The sequence below is a fragment of the Wyeomyia smithii genome, chromosome 3 (genome assembly GCF_029784165.1).
Source record: "Wyeomyia smithii strain HCP4-BCI-WySm-NY-G18 chromosome 3, ASM2978416v1, whole genome shotgun sequence".
Classification (NCBI taxonomy): Eukaryota; Metazoa; Arthropoda; class Insecta; order Diptera; family Culicidae; genus Wyeomyia; species Wyeomyia smithii.
In genome coordinates, this window is record NC_073696.1 from 87,240,389 (window position 1) to 87,259,459 (window position 19,071).

Consider the following 19,071-nt stretch of genomic DNA (forward strand, 5'->3'; position numbering starts at 1 on the left):
GTTGGTAGCTAATTAGTGAACGCCAGTTGCCTGAACAAAAACTGCAAAACACCTTTATTACATAACCGCACAGACGCGCTGTCCCCGCAGTAAAATAATATTAATAATAATTTTTAAATTAGGCTCACTGAGCTGAGAACAACATCTAATGTTATTCATTAATTTATCTCGTTCGTTCGAAGACAACTTTCATTTGAATTGAAATGAAGCAATCTCGTTCTGTTGAATCGTCAAGCTGTCAAGCTGTAAACATTCTATCAACGAAAATCCTTAAAGCGGCACAATGGTAGAGGTGTTTGTTCGAGATTTCCAATTCACCACTACCTAATTGGTTGCGCAAGGTTTTGTTTCTATATATTTTCGAACTAGGGACATTAACGCATCCGACACATTCCAGCAAGGCTTTCGATTTAATCAACCGACACGAACCAACGACGGTTCGATAAACGGCAGGAAACGTCGAAATAATCGACCGGAAATGAATTCGAATCTAAAAATCAATTTCAACATATCACGTTTACCAATTCAACTGGACTCGTGTGGCAATCGAAGGCAGTGATAAAATGGGTCCAATTAATACACATTCAAAATGATTTTCGTTTCGTTGGCGGGGAAAATTTAACGGCTCAATTGAGGGTAAAGGGAGAAAAAATAAAATAAATTCAGTTCATGAAAATTGGGAATTGATAGACCAAAAAATTCACTCAGCTCGGAAACCATTATTACTACTGAAATTGAATTCTGGGTATTGTCTTCTTCGGTGTTGATATTTTTGCCTTCTTAGTTGAATTTTTTTGTTCACATAAAATTTATTCGACACGGCATGATACAAATTAATGTTTAACGACGTCAGTCGTAGTCTAGTATCTTACTTTTTAAGGTATCTGAAAAACTGAGAGCAAATATTTTATTCTCGCTGTCGACTACAAGCTAGAATTAAAACTGAAGTTGAATCATTATCAAGCAATATAGGGTTAAAAAACTTATAGTGTACCCGCTGCTTTATTGACCTCTAGTGGACCACCCATCAGATTAACTCAGTTTCCTTTAACATAGATCGGAATTTTCGAATGTTTGTGATACAGCTTGGCTGGGTTAGATTTATCCCGATAGAATTCCCTCTAATTTTCGCATAAATTAAGTTAATCTGGAGGGTGGTGCACTATTGAAAAGAGGTCCGATATAAGTTAATTTACCCTACTTGATATCTTCCACCGAGACAAGATATCACGGACTGGAACATACGAATCCGGGGTCTGAACGGGGTCTTGCCATTTCGTAGGATGCAGGTGAAGAAGAACGGAATTAGACCTGGGCATGGTTGGATTTTAGGAAAACGTATATAAGGGACATGTAGAGAGGGTCAAGGATCACCAAGACATCACGAACAGGAAAAGTTGGCTGCTAACCTCCGGATGAAGGAGAGCTATTAATTTAGGCTTGGTATCACAATGAGAAACTCGAGGGACTTTCAGAAAACTACCTTTGCGAAACATCTTTTCCAGCTAACGTGCACCAGAATCACGATAAACATTTGTGAATTCCAATTTATATCAGCAGAATGAACGGTTTTTCGTCCAAGGTAGTTCAGAATCACGGAAAACATTCAAAAAATTTGATTTAAGTAAGGTAAAACTACTTTGGATGGACTACTTCCTTAAAAAAAGTTAAAGGGTATGTGCTTGAGTGTACAAACGTAGGCTTGCCGTGGGACTATGGTGGGTGTAAAGATTCAATTCTGCCATATCCATAGTATATAACACACACCAAACGTACAAATATCATACACAATAATCCATGAACATGTCACAAAAAATAAAACACATACACCTGTCGTAAACCACAGCATACAAATACCAATACCCACATGATCTGCCCATAAATGCATAACAGTTCCATGTAATTTCTCATCACTTTTTGCTTAAACCTCAAAAACTCCTTGACATACCCGGTGCTCTCTAAAAATCGCAAGAAAAAGCTTTTTGTTGCTAAATTGATTAGAGAAATATGAATTTTGGTCTTTCCCATGCTACAAATAAATGCAAAACAAGCTCAGTGCTGAAAATAACTAGCATAAAATTATGGTCACTATCATAGAAATACCAATTGAAGTACTAATAGGAAAAATAATTAACCTGTTGCCTATACAAGTATTCTGTCATAAATATATTTACCTCGAATAAATGCATTTTTGCACACACATGTTATACACACATGCACACATACACGTAATACACAAACGTAATACATACACACGCTATAAACACACACACACAAAACACACACAACACACACACACACATTACTCACACAACACACACTACTTACACACACACTACTCACACACACACAAACTACTCACACACACAAACACAGGCACACACACAAACACAAACACAGACACAAACACAGACACACACACACAAACACAAACACAGACACACACACAAACACAGACACACACACAAACACAAACACACACATACACACAGACACACACACGCACAGACACACGCACACACATAGACACACACACACACACACACACACACACACACAGACACACACACAGACACACACACAGACACACACACACAGACACACACACACAGACACACACACACACAGACACACACACAGACACACACACACAGACACACACACACAGACACACACACACAGACACACACACAGACACATACACACACACACACAGACACACACACACACACACAGACACATACACAAATAGACACACACATACACACACACACACACAGGCACACACACAGGCACACACACAGGCACACACACAGGCACACACACACACCGGCACACACCCCGGCACACACACAGGCACACACACATACGTCAAATTTCGGGCTGTATTCCATCAACGATATCTGAATTAGATTACCACTGGTGGGGTCCAACTCAGATCAAAGGGAAGCCGACCTGTTCGCCTTGACGGTCGACCTTGAATGTCCTTTTATAGCCTCACTTAGTGTGGAGAACTTGGGTGGGGGAAGAACCAATCACGTGGAAGCATCTCTGCTTTCTTTCTTCGTCGCTTACATTGGGTGATGAATGCGATGCCAATTGGCTGGCATTGCTAGCCAATTACTGAATGCGTGAAAGCATTCCGTCTATATCTTTGAAGTCTGCGTTAGGGAAATATACCAATCTTATGAAAAATGTATGTGGATATTCGACCTTCAAACTTTTCCGTAATTTTCATTGAGTAATAAGAAAATGGTAACTAAAATTATCATGTTATACAAATCTTGTATATTTTAGATTTCCAACGGTATATTAACTATTGAAATCGGAACAGTTGTTTGAGCGCTATTAGCATCTAAAATCTTCCATTCCGCCAACCAAAAACGTTACATGTTCAATCCAGTTTTCACAGAATGTACCTTAGTATAGCGAAGAAAGACGTAGTCCCACGTCAAAATTAAAAATAAAAAAAAATGATGGCCGTGGTCCATCCAACGTGGTTTTATTCTATCGTGTGAAATTGGGTTAATTTGACGGGTACTCTACTAGAGGGAATGGCCCCTCCAAGGAAGTTCTACCCTACATCAAGAGAGTGAACAAATTTTTCATCAGGGTGATTCACTGAAGCGAGTGGTCCATCCAAGGAAGCAAAAATTAACCTCTAGTGGACCACTTTTCTGTAGAGGAACACTGGTCAGATAAGCTCAATTTCTCTTAACAGAAATCGGAATGTAAACGTTTCCTGTGATTCTGGTGGGATGATATATTTCCCGATGGAAGAATTCTGAAAATCCCTCGAGTTTTCGCATAAATTGATTTAATTTGGTGAGTAGTTCTCCATAGAAAGGGGTCCACTATACATTAATTTACCCTACCTTGGATGGACCACTTTCTTCATTTGAATGGACCACATATAGGGTAGAACTGCCTTGGATGGCCCACTACCTATAGTGAACCATCCGTCATATGAACTCAATTTATACAAAAACTCGAGGGATTTCCAAAAAACTTCCATCGGAAACATCTTATCCAACCAATCTGCATCACAAACATTTATAAATTCCAATTTATGTTAGGAGAAATGGAGTTTATCCGAAGGGTGGTCCACTATAGGTAAATAAAATAAAGGTGTCCTCTGTAGGCTAATACACCCTACGAAAAACTGTTAATTCTTTCGATATAGGGTAGAACTGCCATGGATGGGCCATTTCCTTTAGTGGGTCACCCGTCCCCAAGTTAACTCAACTGATAGGGTAAAACCACGTTAGGTAGGCCACATCCTTTAATAGACCACCGGTCAAATTAACTCACTTTTTGCGAATACTCGAGGAACTTCCAGAAAACTTTCATTGGGAAACATCTTGTCCAGCCAATCTGCACCAGAATCACGATAAACATTTGAATTTACAAATTCATGTCAGAAGAATAGGGTAAACTAGTCTGTAGTGGACCAGTTTGCTTAACCCTCTAGTGCCCAAGTTAATTTCTAAACGTGCTTCGGTAAAATCACTATGAATCAATATAAACCTTTTTAAGTACATATTGAAGCTTTTCAAAACTTCGACTAAAGCCCGCCAAATGGCGGTATTGGGCACTAGAGGGTTAAATAACCTATAGTGGACCACTCGTCAGATTAACTCAATGTCTCTTAGCAAAAATCGGAATTTTCAAATGTTTGTGATGCAGATTGCTTGGTTAAGATGTTTCCCCAAGAAAGTTTTCTGAAAATCCCTCGAGTTTTTGCAAAAACTGAGTTAATCTGGCGAGTGGTCCACTATGAGAAAGGGGTCCACTATAGGATAATTTACCCTAATTTGTTTTTCATCAGGATGATCCTGGAACGGAACCTCTTTCTGCAGTAGATTACTCGTTAGATTAACTCAATTTATGCGTAAACTTGATTTCGAGAAACATGTTTCTCGTCATTCTGATGCAGATTGGCTGGATAAGATGGTTCCCGCTGGGAATTTTCTGAAAAGCCCTTGAATTGTCGCATAAATTGAATTAAACTGGCGGATACCCGATCAGTCAAAAATATTAGGATTATAAGGAACCAAGAGATTTTATTACGAACTTTTTGTATCAACTTGTGTTCTAAACTTGGTCGCGTTGATAGTTAAAATACCAAAATTTCTATCAAAACTACTTACTGACAAGTACAAGTTATATCAAGTTTTGTAAGTTTTTTGGTAGGAAAAGATCATAATTAGTTAGAATGTACAATATAAATTATTAATTGAAGAACGAATTTTGTTATAAATATGCTTTAAAAAACACACTTTTGAACTTTTAAGTGTATGATAACATATTTTGATATAATTCTGTATGTGTATCTGTATATTCTGTATGTGTGTATGTGTATTATTCTGTGTATCATTCTGGCATATCAAGAATATTACAGGCTTTGTTTTTTCTATCAATTTCAGATATAGGGTAAATTAACCTATAGTGGACCACTTTCCTATGGTAGACCACCCGCCAGATTAATTCAATTTATGCGAAAACTTGAGAGAATTTCAGAAAATATTTATGTCATCTTGTCTAGCCAGTCTGCGTCACAAACATATATGAATTTCGAATCATGTTCAGAGAAGTAGAGTTAATCTGATGGGTGGTCCACTACAGGCTAATAATGTAAAGGGGTTCACTATAGGTTAGTTTACCCTATTTGTGTTACCCGTTTGTTATAGTCGTTTGATTGGGAGAGGAAAAAGGTCCACTATAGGTTAATTTACCCTAGTTCTACCTCATCATTCTGGCTGTGTTCCAAAAAGTGTTCATCGATGTCTTAGCTTTAGGCAAGCTTTCCTTCTTGGTATCAAGCTCCGAATACCGTTTATAGTATAAATCTACCTTGGACGGACCAGATGAACTCAGTTTATACAAAAATTTGAGAAACTTTTAAGTAAATTTTCATCGGGATACATCTTATCCAGCTAATCTGCATTAGAATCACAAGCAACATTTGTGAATTCCAATTCATATCAAGAGAATAAACAGTTTTTCTTCACGGTGGTGGCCCACTGAAGGAAATGGTACATTCAAGGGAGTTCTATCCTAGTTGTCGGTTTTGCCTGTATCTCGAAAGGCCTTTTCGTGTAGACATTAGAGCCCCCCTTGTCCCACCACAGAGTGAACGGCCGTTTCTTAATCGTCACGCCGGGAAATTTCTTTGTTTGGGCTTGCAACGCGGCGTCGAGAATCAATCCCGCGAAGAGGTTGTAGGTTATATTAACCTGCAGTTGGCCTTTTTCTTATAGTAGAACAATCGTCAGCTTAAGCCAATCTGTATCAGAAACATTCATGAGTTCCAATTTATGTTTAGAGAAATTGAGTCAATCTGACTGGAGGTTCACCATAAGTTGATAAAGCAAAAGGGTCCACTGAAGCTTAATTTACCCCAAATTCTCGCTATTGTCAGGATCAAGGATAACCTCCTTCGTGTAACCCAACCGTAACGACGTCGACCTTAGAGATAGATCCACAGTGCATGAACGCGCTGAAGAATTCGGGACATGTGCCATTTTACTGTTGTTGAAAATTGTCATGTGGAAGTCGTCGCAAAGTTTATGTGCTCTGCTGGGAGAATGCATTGAGGTAATACGAAGTTTTTTACCGTTTACTACTATGACTGGGATCGAGGGAAGAATACAATAGAAAGATAGAAAGTAAAGCACTTCTCAATCCCCAGAAGCAGGGTAAATTAGTCTGTTGTGGACCCCTTTAATTTTTTAACCGTGCTTAGCATGCTACATTTACATTTTCAGCAAGCTGAGAAAAATTCGTTTTTATAAAATTCTCACGAGATGGGATAACATATTGGGATGTTTTTCCGAAGTTTGTTCAAAACAAAGTAGTGCAGTTCATCTCTTGTTAGGAAACTATGCATGGTTTGCTACCACTTCCGCTTATTAACTCAATGGCGAAAATGCAAATGGGATGAACTAGCTATGCACCAGTCAGATAACCTCAATTTATTTTACATTTATCGGAACATATATGTTAGAACAGCCTTGAATGGTCCACTTTCTTTTGTGGACCACCCGCCAGAAACCTCAATTTATGCGGAAACTCAAGATATTGTCAGGAAACTTCTATCGGAAACATCTTATTCAGTCAATCTGCATCACAAGAATTTATAAATTTCTATTTCCGTTTAGAGAAATTGAGGCAATTTGATGGGTGGTACACTATAGGTTAATAAAGCAAAGGGGTCCACTATAGGTTAATTTACCCTAAATATTAGCGATGCAGATTGGCTGGATAACATGTTTCCCTATGGAAGTTTCCTGAAGATCCATCCTGGTTTCGTTTCGATGTTGCACTATAGGTTAGTTTTCCCTTTTAATTTATTAAAATTTTGAGTGAATCAATTTTTGTAACAATACTTTTACAATTTCACTGAAGGACAGAGATAAAGTCCTTCACTACAGTAAATGATATAGATAAATACAATCGCTGCAAGGAGGGATCACTGGACCCTCAGCTGCTTTAATGATTCTGCTTCAGCTGTTGGAAGGAATGCTGTGAGAGTTTTTTTTTTTTCATTGTATCATATAACTATAATGAAGATTTCAAAAATACAGTCCACAATGTCAGAAAAATTCACCAATCCAAAATTTATTTGGCTATCCTGATGTGCAACAAGAATGGGGTTTCAGAAGTTCCCGGAAGTGCTGAGAACTCCTTCAAGGATTTTAAATTTTCAAGCACGGGGAACGAGGTATAGATGAGACTCCTTCCTCTTGACATCTTCTGGGCAATATCGCAAAACATCAAATGTCTTTGGTCGCAGTGTCTTTTGTAAAGATGTTATACGATAATCGATAATACGTATCGCACTATACTCACAATCAAAACGGTTAACAGCAGGCAGCAAGGAAGCTATACAGTTGCACAAAGGCGCGTGACCCTGAACGCGGATTAATTCGACACAGCACTTTAGGCGTCGTACACAAATTACGTAACGCATGAAGGGGGGGAGGGGGGTTGAGTTTGCGTTACTTATTGTGGCATATGGGGGAGGGGGGGTAGTTGAAACAGTTACGTAACTTTGATTTTTTTTCGAAACCGCAATTTTTTGTGGGTCAAGCGTTACGTAATTTTAGGGGAAGAGTCATGTTGAAAGTTACTTATCGTTGTATAGGGGGGGAGGTGGCCTAAAATCCAGGTTTTTAGCGTTACGTAATTTGTGTAAGACGCCTTATTAGGTCAGAGCGACGCCTTATTAGGTATTAGGTCGAACAATGCCTGCACTTGCACACACGTATTGAATTTCATCGGAGCGATCACCAAACACAACCGATGCTGATGTGTGTTCGGTACAGAATGATTTTTTGTTGGTGCTTATTGCGAATTTTGTTAATATTCTTCATTCGATTTTTATTCAACGGTCATTTCAAATTACTCTGATTTCAAGTTTCTTAGATAGAGAATTTGGTTGTTTAAGCATTTCAAAATCAGCACAATAAAGGAAAAATATTAAACGAAAACATCCGTCCAGGTCTCATTGACGTACGGTAACGACAAGAAATTTTGAATTTCTGTGTAGAAGTTACCTTTTTTTCCAAAAACAAATATGCAAAGTACGTTGAGTTTAGTATGGGCTACACAACCGAAAAGTTCCATTGAATTCTGAGAGGTTGCTACCAACATCTGGTCGCGTTCGCGCAAAATTCGTCATACACAAAATATCACCATGTGCAAAGCATACTTTTCACTCAACTTCACCACAAAATATCAAACAACACTGAGATAAAACATGAATTGAGTAGTGGATAGCAATCCCATACACAGTATCATTTAGTGGCGCTTAATTTATAATACTTTAGTAAATTAAAACATCTCAATGTGATTTTGATAACTGAAAGTTGAAATGATATTGTCCATAATGTTTCGGAAATATTCTTATAATTTAAACGAAAAGCTGCAAATAATGCCAGAATATCCTTTCAATAGCTTACTTTCTTCGTGAGGAGTAATCAATTCCAGTGTTGCTGTAAAGAATAAAAATTTCTAGGGCATAGTGTCCAAACAAATCTCCGATGGAATTCCAGTAAATGCAATTCAACAGCAGAACTATTCAAACAGACGAATAACAAGCTCCCACAAAAGCCAACGCAATTGTTCGAAAATTTGATAATCCTATAAAACATAATATTTTTCTGCACTATGGTAATTTAATCGGTCATAATTGCTTCCAAATTTTTATGGAACACGCAAAAACAAGCACTCACCGTAGCGAAGGGCTCGGGGTCAACAAGTTGGATAAGGCACAATTTGCGAAGGTGGGCTGATAATATTTGCAAATCATATTAGCTTAGTAACTTAAGTTTACGACTGGAATTGATGTATTATTTAAGGGATTTATATTTCGGCTTGCAGTCTAATGAATTGCGTTGATTTCTATCTGCTCATCACCAACGTTTCGGTCTTTCTATGGGACCATCATCAGTCTATGAGCTTTGGTTAGTGTTGGAATCAATTGATCAATTGAGGGGAGGAAAAATATTCTGCGAGGAAAAATATTCTGTGCGGACAAGTCTATGAGCTTTGGTTAGTGTTGGAATCAATTGATCAATTGATTCCAACACTAACCAAAGCTCATAGACTTGTCCGCACAGATTATTTTTCCTCCCCTGTAGTATTGGTGTTTGGGCTAGAGTCCGACAGTTCGAGTGGGAAAATTTTTGTGTGATGGAGGCGAAGTGTATCGCTCGATAGGTTTTTTCACCAAATGTACCAAACTTGAATCTGCGCTTCGGATGTACGGCATTAAACCCTTTACGACCCGACCTTTTTATGTTTTGCAAAAACTTTTTAACTTGTTGGTTACTGTTCTCGAGTGAGTAGTTTTTCAATGTCATATAGTGTAATATTGTCCTAATGTAAATCAATTTGTACGTAAAATGTGAAATATATTTTAGGCCCTGATGATGGTCCCATAGAAGGACCGAAACGTTGGTGATGAGCAGATAGAAATCAACGCAATTCATTAGACTGCAAGCCGAAATATAAATCCCTTAAATCTTCTACTATATAAAAATGGAATTCCGTAACGCTTGATCTTATTGATATTATTCCCTCAGTCTCTGTGGTGTACAGTAATCATCATCATTTTGAATCGTTCTAAATCAAAAATAATAAGCGGTGACATGTAGGTTTTTTAACATGAAAATGTTCGCTGATGTTCAGGAAAGACATTAGTTATAAAAAAATAGTTATTTAATTACTAAAACTTGAGATATTATTCACAAAACTACGTAAAACATGCAAAATTATGACTTTCTGTGCTAAATTTGCCTCTAAATCAAAATTCAAAGCGATGACATATGATTCTATTTTCACTAAAATGTTTGTTAATGTTCAGGGAAGACATTCGAGGAAAAATAATTAGTATCTGATTACTAAAACTTGAGATATTATTCACAAAACTACGTAAAACATGCAAAATTATGACTTTTTATACTTAGTTCGTCTCCAAATCAAAATTCAAAGTGATGACATGTGATTCTTTTTTCATTAAAATGTTCATTAATGTTTAAGAAAAATATTTGAGAAAAAAAAATAGGTATCTAATTACTAAAACTTGAGATATTATTCACGAAACTACGTAAAACACGCAAAATTATGACTTTCTGTGCTAAATTTGCCTCTAAATCAAAATTCAAAGCGTTGACATATGATTTTTCACACTAAAATGTTTGTTAATGTTCAGGGAAGACATGTGAGAAAAAATAATTAGTATCTGATTACTAAAACTTGAGATTTTATTCACAAAACTACGTAAAACAAGCAAAAATATGCTGAATTTGCCTCTAAATCAAAATTTCAAGCGATGACATGTGATTTTTTTTACATTAAAATGTTTGTAAACGTTGAGAAAAGACATTTGAAGTAAAGTAACAAGTATCTGTTTACTACAACTTGAGATTTTATTCACAAAACTACGTAAAACTTGCAAAATTATGACTTTTTATGCTGAATTTGCCTCTAAAACAAAATTTAAAGCCATGACATGTGATTCTTTTTTCATTAAAACGTTTGTTAATGTTTAGGAAAGACATTTGAGGAAAAATAAATAGTATATGATTACTAAAACTTGAGATATTATTCACAAAACTACGTGAAACATGCAACTTTATGAATTTTTATGCTGAATTTGCCTCTAAATCAAAATTTAAAGCGATGACATGTGATTCTTTTTTAATAAAAACGTTTGTTAATGTTTAGGAAAGACATTTGAGGAAAAATAAATAGTATATGATTACTAAAACTTGAGATATTACTCACAAAACTACTTGAAACATGCAACTTTATGAATTTTTATGCTGAATTTGCCTCTAAATCGAAATTTAATGCGATGACATGTGATTTTTTTGCATTAAAATGTTTGTAAACGTTCAGGAAAGACATTTGAAGGAAAGTAACAAGTATCTGTTTACCAAAACTTGAGATTTTATTCACAAAACTACGTAAAACAAGCAAAATTATAACTTTTTATGCTGAATTCGCCTCTAAATCTAATTTCAAAGCGATGACATGTGATTCTTTTTTCATTAAAATGTTTGTCAACGTTCAGGAAAGATATGTAAGGAAAAATAATTAGTATCTGATTACTAAAACTTGAGATATTATTCACGAAACTACCGAAAACACGCAAAATTATGGCTTTCTGTGCTAAATTCGCCTCTAAATCAAAATTCAAAGCGTTGACATATGATATTTTTTTTCACTATAATGTTTGTTAACGTTCAGGAAAGACATTTGAGGAAAAATAAAATGTATATGATTACTAAAACTTGAGATATTATTCACAAAACTGCGTGAAACATGCAAAATTATGACTTTTTATGCTGGATTTGCCTCTAAATCAAAATTTAAAGCGATGACATGTGATTCTTTTTTCATTAAAATGTTTGTTTATGTTAAAATATAAAATGTATGTTTGAAGATGATCTGTATACAGCACAACAATATTGCAGCCTTCTAATAGCGCTCTCGATCAACCAGATTAGTTGAGAAAATTCGTTATCGATATTGTTTTAGCACATTTTGCATGTTGTAGGATAAGAACAACGATACCCCGTGCCCCAGAGCTGAGTCGAGAAAAATTGCAGTTCGAAAAGATTCTCGACCTGATCGGGGATCGAACCCGATATCACAACCGTGTGGGAGCCAATCGACATCGCTAACCACAGAGCCACGAGGACCACATATAGCATACAGAATACAGAAAATCACCGAAAAATATTTTTTTTTAATTCATACGTTTTTATACGATTAAATGCGAAACTTTGACTTTTTATGCGCAATTCGCCTCTGAATCAAAATTCAATGATTTGTTTTTTTTTGCAATAAAATGTTCGTTGTTCTTTCATCTACAATTTTTTTTTGCAGAATAACCCATATCTCGAGCATGAACATTTTACATTTCTGATGTTTTCGTAGTTTTGTGAATAGTTACATTTTACGGCATTCGATTTACTTTTGTACTTTTGAATTTGATCTTTACTAGAGAGCTTTTAACCAGAAGGTCATTCAGCTCTTAATCTTACTGTTTTACTTTTTTTGCGTTAATCCAAACTAGAACTCACATCCAGCTGCAGGAAAGGTTACGATTCATTTGTTTGAATATCGATTAAGAGGCAGCTTATGCATTAAAAATCTTTTATTTTCTTATTTTCTACAAAGTTTTGTGGATTAAAAAATGGCGACTTCCGGTTTCAGGAAAATAACCTAAAGTGATATATGGCCAACAATTTCAATACTTCCGAAAGTGGACCTCCATACGTCATTTTATAGCGATGACACATTTTTTTTTTTTCATTAAAATGTTTGTTAACGTTCAGAAAAGACATTTGAAGAAAAATAACAAGTATCTGATTACTAAATTTGAAATATTATTCACAAAACTACATGAAACATGCAAATTTATGACTTCTAAAGTGATATTTGGCCAACAATTTCAATACTTTCGAAAGTGGAACTCTATACGTCATTTTGAAATCCAAAATGGTGACTTCCAGTTTCTGTAAATCAGCCCAAAATCACAAAAAAAAACAATCCAATATAGGTATTTCCGTTCTGCGCGTTCTCAGAATATTGAAGTAGGGTATCGAACGTCTTCGTCAGTGGTTTTCTTCGGTAGTTTTATTGGCGCAATCTTATGCAAAAAAGGTCAGAAGAAAACCACTGACGAAGACGTTCGACACCCTACTTAAAGTGATGATGGAAGTATAAGATGTAAATTATATTTATGAAGTGAGTTGAGCTAATGCAGCAATGAAATATAAAAAAAATCTATCTTTGAAACCTTTGATCCCGAGCATAGCCGGGAATGTTCAACTAGTAATACATATTAGCTTAGCGCGATGGAAAGGTAAATTGTGCCCGAGGTTGGCACGCTCCATGAAATTGCGCAGTCAAAAATATCTACAACGAGGGGAAACAGAAGTAAAACAGGGAAGCGCTTGTTCTACCATAGGTTCCTAAAAATGACGGCAAGTGTATGTTGAAATATATTGGAAAGAAAGCGTATGCATTCTAAATTTTAGAATAGACTGTAGCCTAAAGTTTAAATCCAATTTAAAATAATTTACATTCACTTAATACTTCACTTGAAATCAACAGTACAAGTTGTAATAGAACTTTACCATCCACCGAATACTCTAACCCCGGCTCACTTTAATCAGTGGTGCACCCCGACGGAATTGGGTTACCACCCTCACTCGTGCCACAAATTATTTCAACTTTGGGGAAAGTAACGACCGCAGCTGCTCCGTTTTCATCTTATCCCATCCAACCGAACAGAGCATCCGCTATGGTAACAGAAAACCGGAAGGGGTAGCCAAGTCAAGCCAATCCAGTCGGGCGCTTGAAGCCACAGTTTCGCATCAAAGCATCGCACTTCCTGGGGGCGTTAATCTAGTCCCAAAATCGTCTCCACGTGAAGAAATTAAAAATCTCAACTAAAATCCTAATCTGACTTCGGATTTGAAACAGAGTTCCTGTCCTTGACTGTGAACAAGAGAAGAGTTTCAAGTAAACTTTTCCACCTGGGAAAACATTTCTTACTCGGACTACGAATCGAGTTCGATTCGATAGCTGTGACGTTCGAAAGAAGCACGAAACTTATATTACTAAGAATGAGGTTGCTATTTGATCAGAGTAACTTTTCAACATCATTTGTTTCGAGTTTCTGGAATGGTATTTATCACTTTCTGCATCGTTGCCATTCGATGATAGATTTTCAACATTCTAAAATTGTTATCTGTAAAGGAATTTTAAGAGAATCGACATTGTTAATTGCCATTACTTTTTATTTAACGTCGATTATAAGAATAATAACAGATTTCTTGTTGAAATAACAAGTGTCATTGTTCACAAATCGCTACCTGCTGTTAAAGCTACAATACCATTGTCGAAGAAAAAAAATCCTCCCATAGACACTGAAACACCGCTCGTGCTCGAATTAACTTATTTCTCGGAAATTATCTGTTAAAAAGGAACATTTCACCGCGAACCGTTTTTTTTCTAACAAAGCTTTTTTTTCTTTTTTTATCTCGCGACTTGTTCCATACGGGTCGCACCCGTCATTTCCCGTTCCCAACGAAGAATGCTTGCTTGTACGCGGGAAGAATCATTTTTCTCCATATGTCATATTTCGACTAACAACAGTTGCCAGCGCGAATCCATTTAGACCCAGGTGCTGGCATCATAAAATCCTATACTGCCGTCAGTTCAGATAAAACAAGATTTGTATTTTCACATGTAGGTATATGTATATAAACTCGAATCATACCAGCAAAACTTTCAGCACAGACCGAAGGTCACACGGAAGTTTTCCCACCCGGGGTGAATATAACTGTCTGGGTCCGTTTGTTCCCGATCGTTTGCATGCTGGTTATCGATTTATTGAAATAATATTTCAATATATAGCATTCTTATTGAACCATACACCGTCAGCTTTTCTTCCTTGCAATCCAATCATTTTGCATTTCCGCTGCCAACACGATTTGCCTGGACACAAAGGCAGTTGGTGGGCTTCGAAGCTGGGCGCTTTTCTTGCAGTAAATAGGAAACGAGAATGAAAAATACCTGTTGATCGGTTTTCACTACTGCAGCACTCTTTTCTCTGCATCCCGGCAAATTGAAGCGGCAGCCGAACAGACAAACAATCATCCGAGAATATTGCCTGTGTGTGGGTTGGGGGTGGCAGTGTTTGATAGCCTAGAAAGTGTCTTACCTTTTTTCTAGTGCGGTTCTTTTCACATTGATTGAAGCTTTTTTCTATTCTTTCCATTGTAGATTCTGGGAGACGGATATAAGAACTGCACGTACGGCCAATCGGACTACTATTCGACGGAGGCAAACCGGAGCTAGCGAATCGGATGTTATGTCGACGTGAGTATGCACAGATTTTCATTATTTATTCATTCGGGGGAATATGAGACGATTCGATTAGATGTGGTCCTGAGAATTCGCGTGGGCTTTGGCAACAGATTGATGGTAAGGTTTTTCCCTATCAGATATGAGTGCAATGTAGAGACATATCTCTGTCCTTTGGCGTCGTACACAAATTACGTAACGCTAAAAATCTAGAATTCAGACCCCTCCCCCCTATGTAACGATAGGTAACGTTCGATATGACTCCCCCCCCCTAAAATTACGTAAAACTGAACAGCCTGACACCCCTCCAAAATTTTTAATTTCAAGCATACATCACAGTTACGTAACTATCTCTACTACCCCCCTCCCCCCACGTAACGATAAGTAACGCAGACTCAACCCTCATTCTACCACCCTTCATGCGTTACGTAATTTGTGTACGACGCCTTTCAAAACCTAGGTAACCAAAATTATCATATCATGCCATTTATAAATCAGGACCAAACCGACAGAAACTGACCTTTTGTTTATTAGACACAGCCACAGGAATCAACCGGGGATTTAAACGTGAAAACATACACATACCAGAATTATGGGAACCCAGCTACAAGAGGGCACTCTTCAACATATTGGCATTTCTTTACAGTCACGAAATTCAAATAACGAGAAATAAAATACTTCCAGCGAATTTACGTGCAAGAAATTTGGCCTCTCGGATAATCGTGAAAAACAACTGTCTTGCGATGGTTTTTATTCTTTCTGTTGATACGTTTCTGCGAAAATGACGTGTACGATGCAATGGGTAGAAAACGGTCGAAATCTCTGTGTAACTAATAATCACAAGACATACGGGGATTTTATTGGTATCAATCTGTAAAAGATTTGAGGTAAAACGGAACGGAATTTCTTGAAACATTTGTTGTAGTTAGAGTTAGATGTTGGTTGTAAATTTTTGGCCTCTACATGGTACAACTTTTGCAAAAGATTTTTACTTAAACAGTATCGAAATTTTCATAATTACTGTTTCAAATACAAAAAAAAAAAAATCGAAGCATGTTCAGTCAAGTAGTAAAGTAAGTTTAAGGCATGATCTAATACTTATTTTGCTCTTTAACCGCCAAAACAGGCTCTGTTCGTTTCTTTGGTGTATCCACTGAAATAACGAAGGGATGATTGCGTATTTATCAAAAAGCAAACTTCTCCTTTGTCGTAGGACTATGTCTCACTTTAGTAAGGCGGCTTGTTGTGTTACACTGAAACTGTGCCATTCTAGAATGCATATTATATTACTATCCCTGCACACTGTTTTCATTCATTGAAATTGCTATAGTGTAATCGGAACTGTTTTCACTAAAAAATAATAAAAAATATTCATCGAAGTTGTTCCAATTATTATTCTCCATTTTATAGAAGTTGCAGTTTAATTGCAATCGATGTAATAAGCATCTTAAATAATTCAAGATATATAAGAAATAAAAATAAGCACAATATTGTAGAACATTGCAAAACTGTAGAAAACCGCTATGAAAAGTTGTATTGAAAAAAAAAAAAATTTTATGGAGAATTGTATAGAAAATTCCATTAAAGCCTTCGCGAAAGAATGGTGTTTCAATAAATTTGTTTTTTTTTATGAAATGTACCTCAACTTTGTTAAACAAAGCAGATTTTTATATGCATGAGAAAAGCAAAATTCGTTTTTCATTTTTAGGTGGAATAATAACAAAATTGCAACTTGTACAAAATAGAGAAAAATAATGAAACAACTAGTTATACTGAAAACACTACGGCTCCATAATCAACCTTATTAGGTCAAAATAATTTCGATCACGTTTTTGAAGCTTTGAAAAAAGTGTGTTCTAAACGGATTTTGAACGTCAATGTTTTCATCGAAGGGTGAAGGGTGCCCAAACTTGTGGTATGGTAGTTGAAACATTTTTTCAAGAGTAACTTATTTAAATATTGAGTTAAAAATGATCATTTTTGGTTCAGTTTCGCTACAATCAACCGAAACATCAAAATTCTGTAGCTGAGAATAGAATGGTAAAGTGAAAAATCGTACGTGCTTAGTACCATTGAAAATGCATGCATTGTTACTTTACATAAATGTCCTGATCGATAAGTGAAGTTTTCTGCAAACTTTTGGTATTATAACTAGCACATCTAATTACATGGGACGGTAGCGGCTAACCAATTACAAGCTCGTTTTTGTTCATGATATGTGTTCTGCATGTCGTCTCGGCTCTATCTGTTTTACAAGTTCCGTCATTTTTCCAATTTCACAAGACGCAAAGAGCGGCTTAGAAAGATAGCAATAAAATTCCTCTCAAGTCTAATGGAAGCACATAGCAGAAGATGTAGCGCACTCTCAGCTACACAACAGTTTATTATGCTGTTGCGTGTTGCATATTGCAGTTATGCGGCTGGAGGGTAGCAAAATACTACATGCGCTGACTGGTGCCAGACATGAGAATGTAGTGAGAAATGCTACTGTAAAGTCGAATCCGTCTTTGTTAAAACGTTTGAACATTTCGAATGAAGTGCAAAAATTTTCTGGAACGAATCAGTATTTTCAGTAGAATACGTCGAACTTTTGATTGGAATCGAATTAGTTTTGTATACACTGCTGTTTATGTACAGTAGGGTGGCAATGAAAATCGGCTTTTCGAACTTCGCTTAGAACTAGTGCACAAAAGTTTTTGCGCTGACTGGTGCAAGTCATGAGAATGTAGTTAGAAACAGAGTTCGGAAAATGTGACAGAACTGTGTGAAGGCGAATAATAAGAGAATTTAGAGTACACTATCCCTCATACAGCATGCTCTGACAAAAACTTTTTACCGTGCCAATAGCGGTGTGAAGCTCTCGTTCGTTCAAATATCAACTACTTTGCGCTTGCTTGACTGAAGTCTCTGTTCAAAATTCTATCAATTCACTGGATTGATAGTGATTTTCCAATTCCTGATGCTCAAATAACTATTAGCCATAGGTTTCTTGAAAAATGGTTTTATAGTAACACTAGTTTAAAGAATCATGCTTCATCCTGTCGGGTACCCAATGCTTGCTGTAGCCTGACGAAACAAAATAGGCGCTATAAGTTTGATATCATTCATTACTTTCTTGAATGAATGAATGGCAAAGCATGACAAAAAGTAACACCAGCCGAATCAGTAGAACGGTAAATTTGGGGTAAGGGTAACTAGATTCAATTCAGTATCACTGCAAAGGGTGAGAGTGAGTGTACAGTTAGCTTAATTTCAGGTGTATTCCAAGCATTGTACCACTGCAATACAAATAGTACCGTTGCAGTAGGAATAATACCGCTGCAGTACGAATAGTACAATCGAATAAAATCGTTTTCTTGTGCTCAGTAGTTTTTAAAATAAGGAAGAGTCTCAGCTCAAATTTGAATCGGACATTTGAAACGCTGTTCTATTACCAAGCTCGCATTCTATTTCTGAAGTTTGCTTTGGACATGTTTTGTAATAGATCACACATTTTTTGTAAGTTTCGTCAAACGCAAAGAGATTCTTTTCAGTGCGAATGTACGATAAAAGAATTCAATTTATTGTTGGCAGGCATCGGAACGTCAAGCGATTTCTTCTTTTCGTGTCGGATGGAAGCAGGTAGCAAAAGACATTTTCAGCCACGCAACAGTTTATTAGGCTGTTGCGTGTTGCGAATTG

The 19,071-nt window shown here is 36.7% G+C and overlaps 2 protein-coding genes across 8 annotated transcripts in view; one reads left to right on the top strand and one right to left on the bottom strand.

Annotated features, from left to right (window-relative positions):
* LOC129732403 (uncharacterized) overlaps positions 1-19,071 on the bottom strand; it is a 596,785-nt gene that overhangs the window by 271,581 nt on the left and 306,133 nt on the right. The gene's annotated exons all lie outside the window — the stretch shown is intronic.
* The window catches only part of LOC129732404 (uncharacterized), a 104,734-nt gene that overhangs the window by 43,725 nt on the left and 41,938 nt on the right, over positions 1-19,071 (top strand). For all 6 annotated transcript variants that reach the window (XM_055693259.1, XM_055693258.1, XM_055693261.1 and 3 more), the window contains exon 11: positions 15,310-15,405. In XM_055693259.1, coding sequence (XP_055549234.1) covers positions 15,310-15,405 — 96 coding nt within the window. The remainder of the gene's footprint in view (positions 1-15,309; positions 15,406-19,071) is intronic.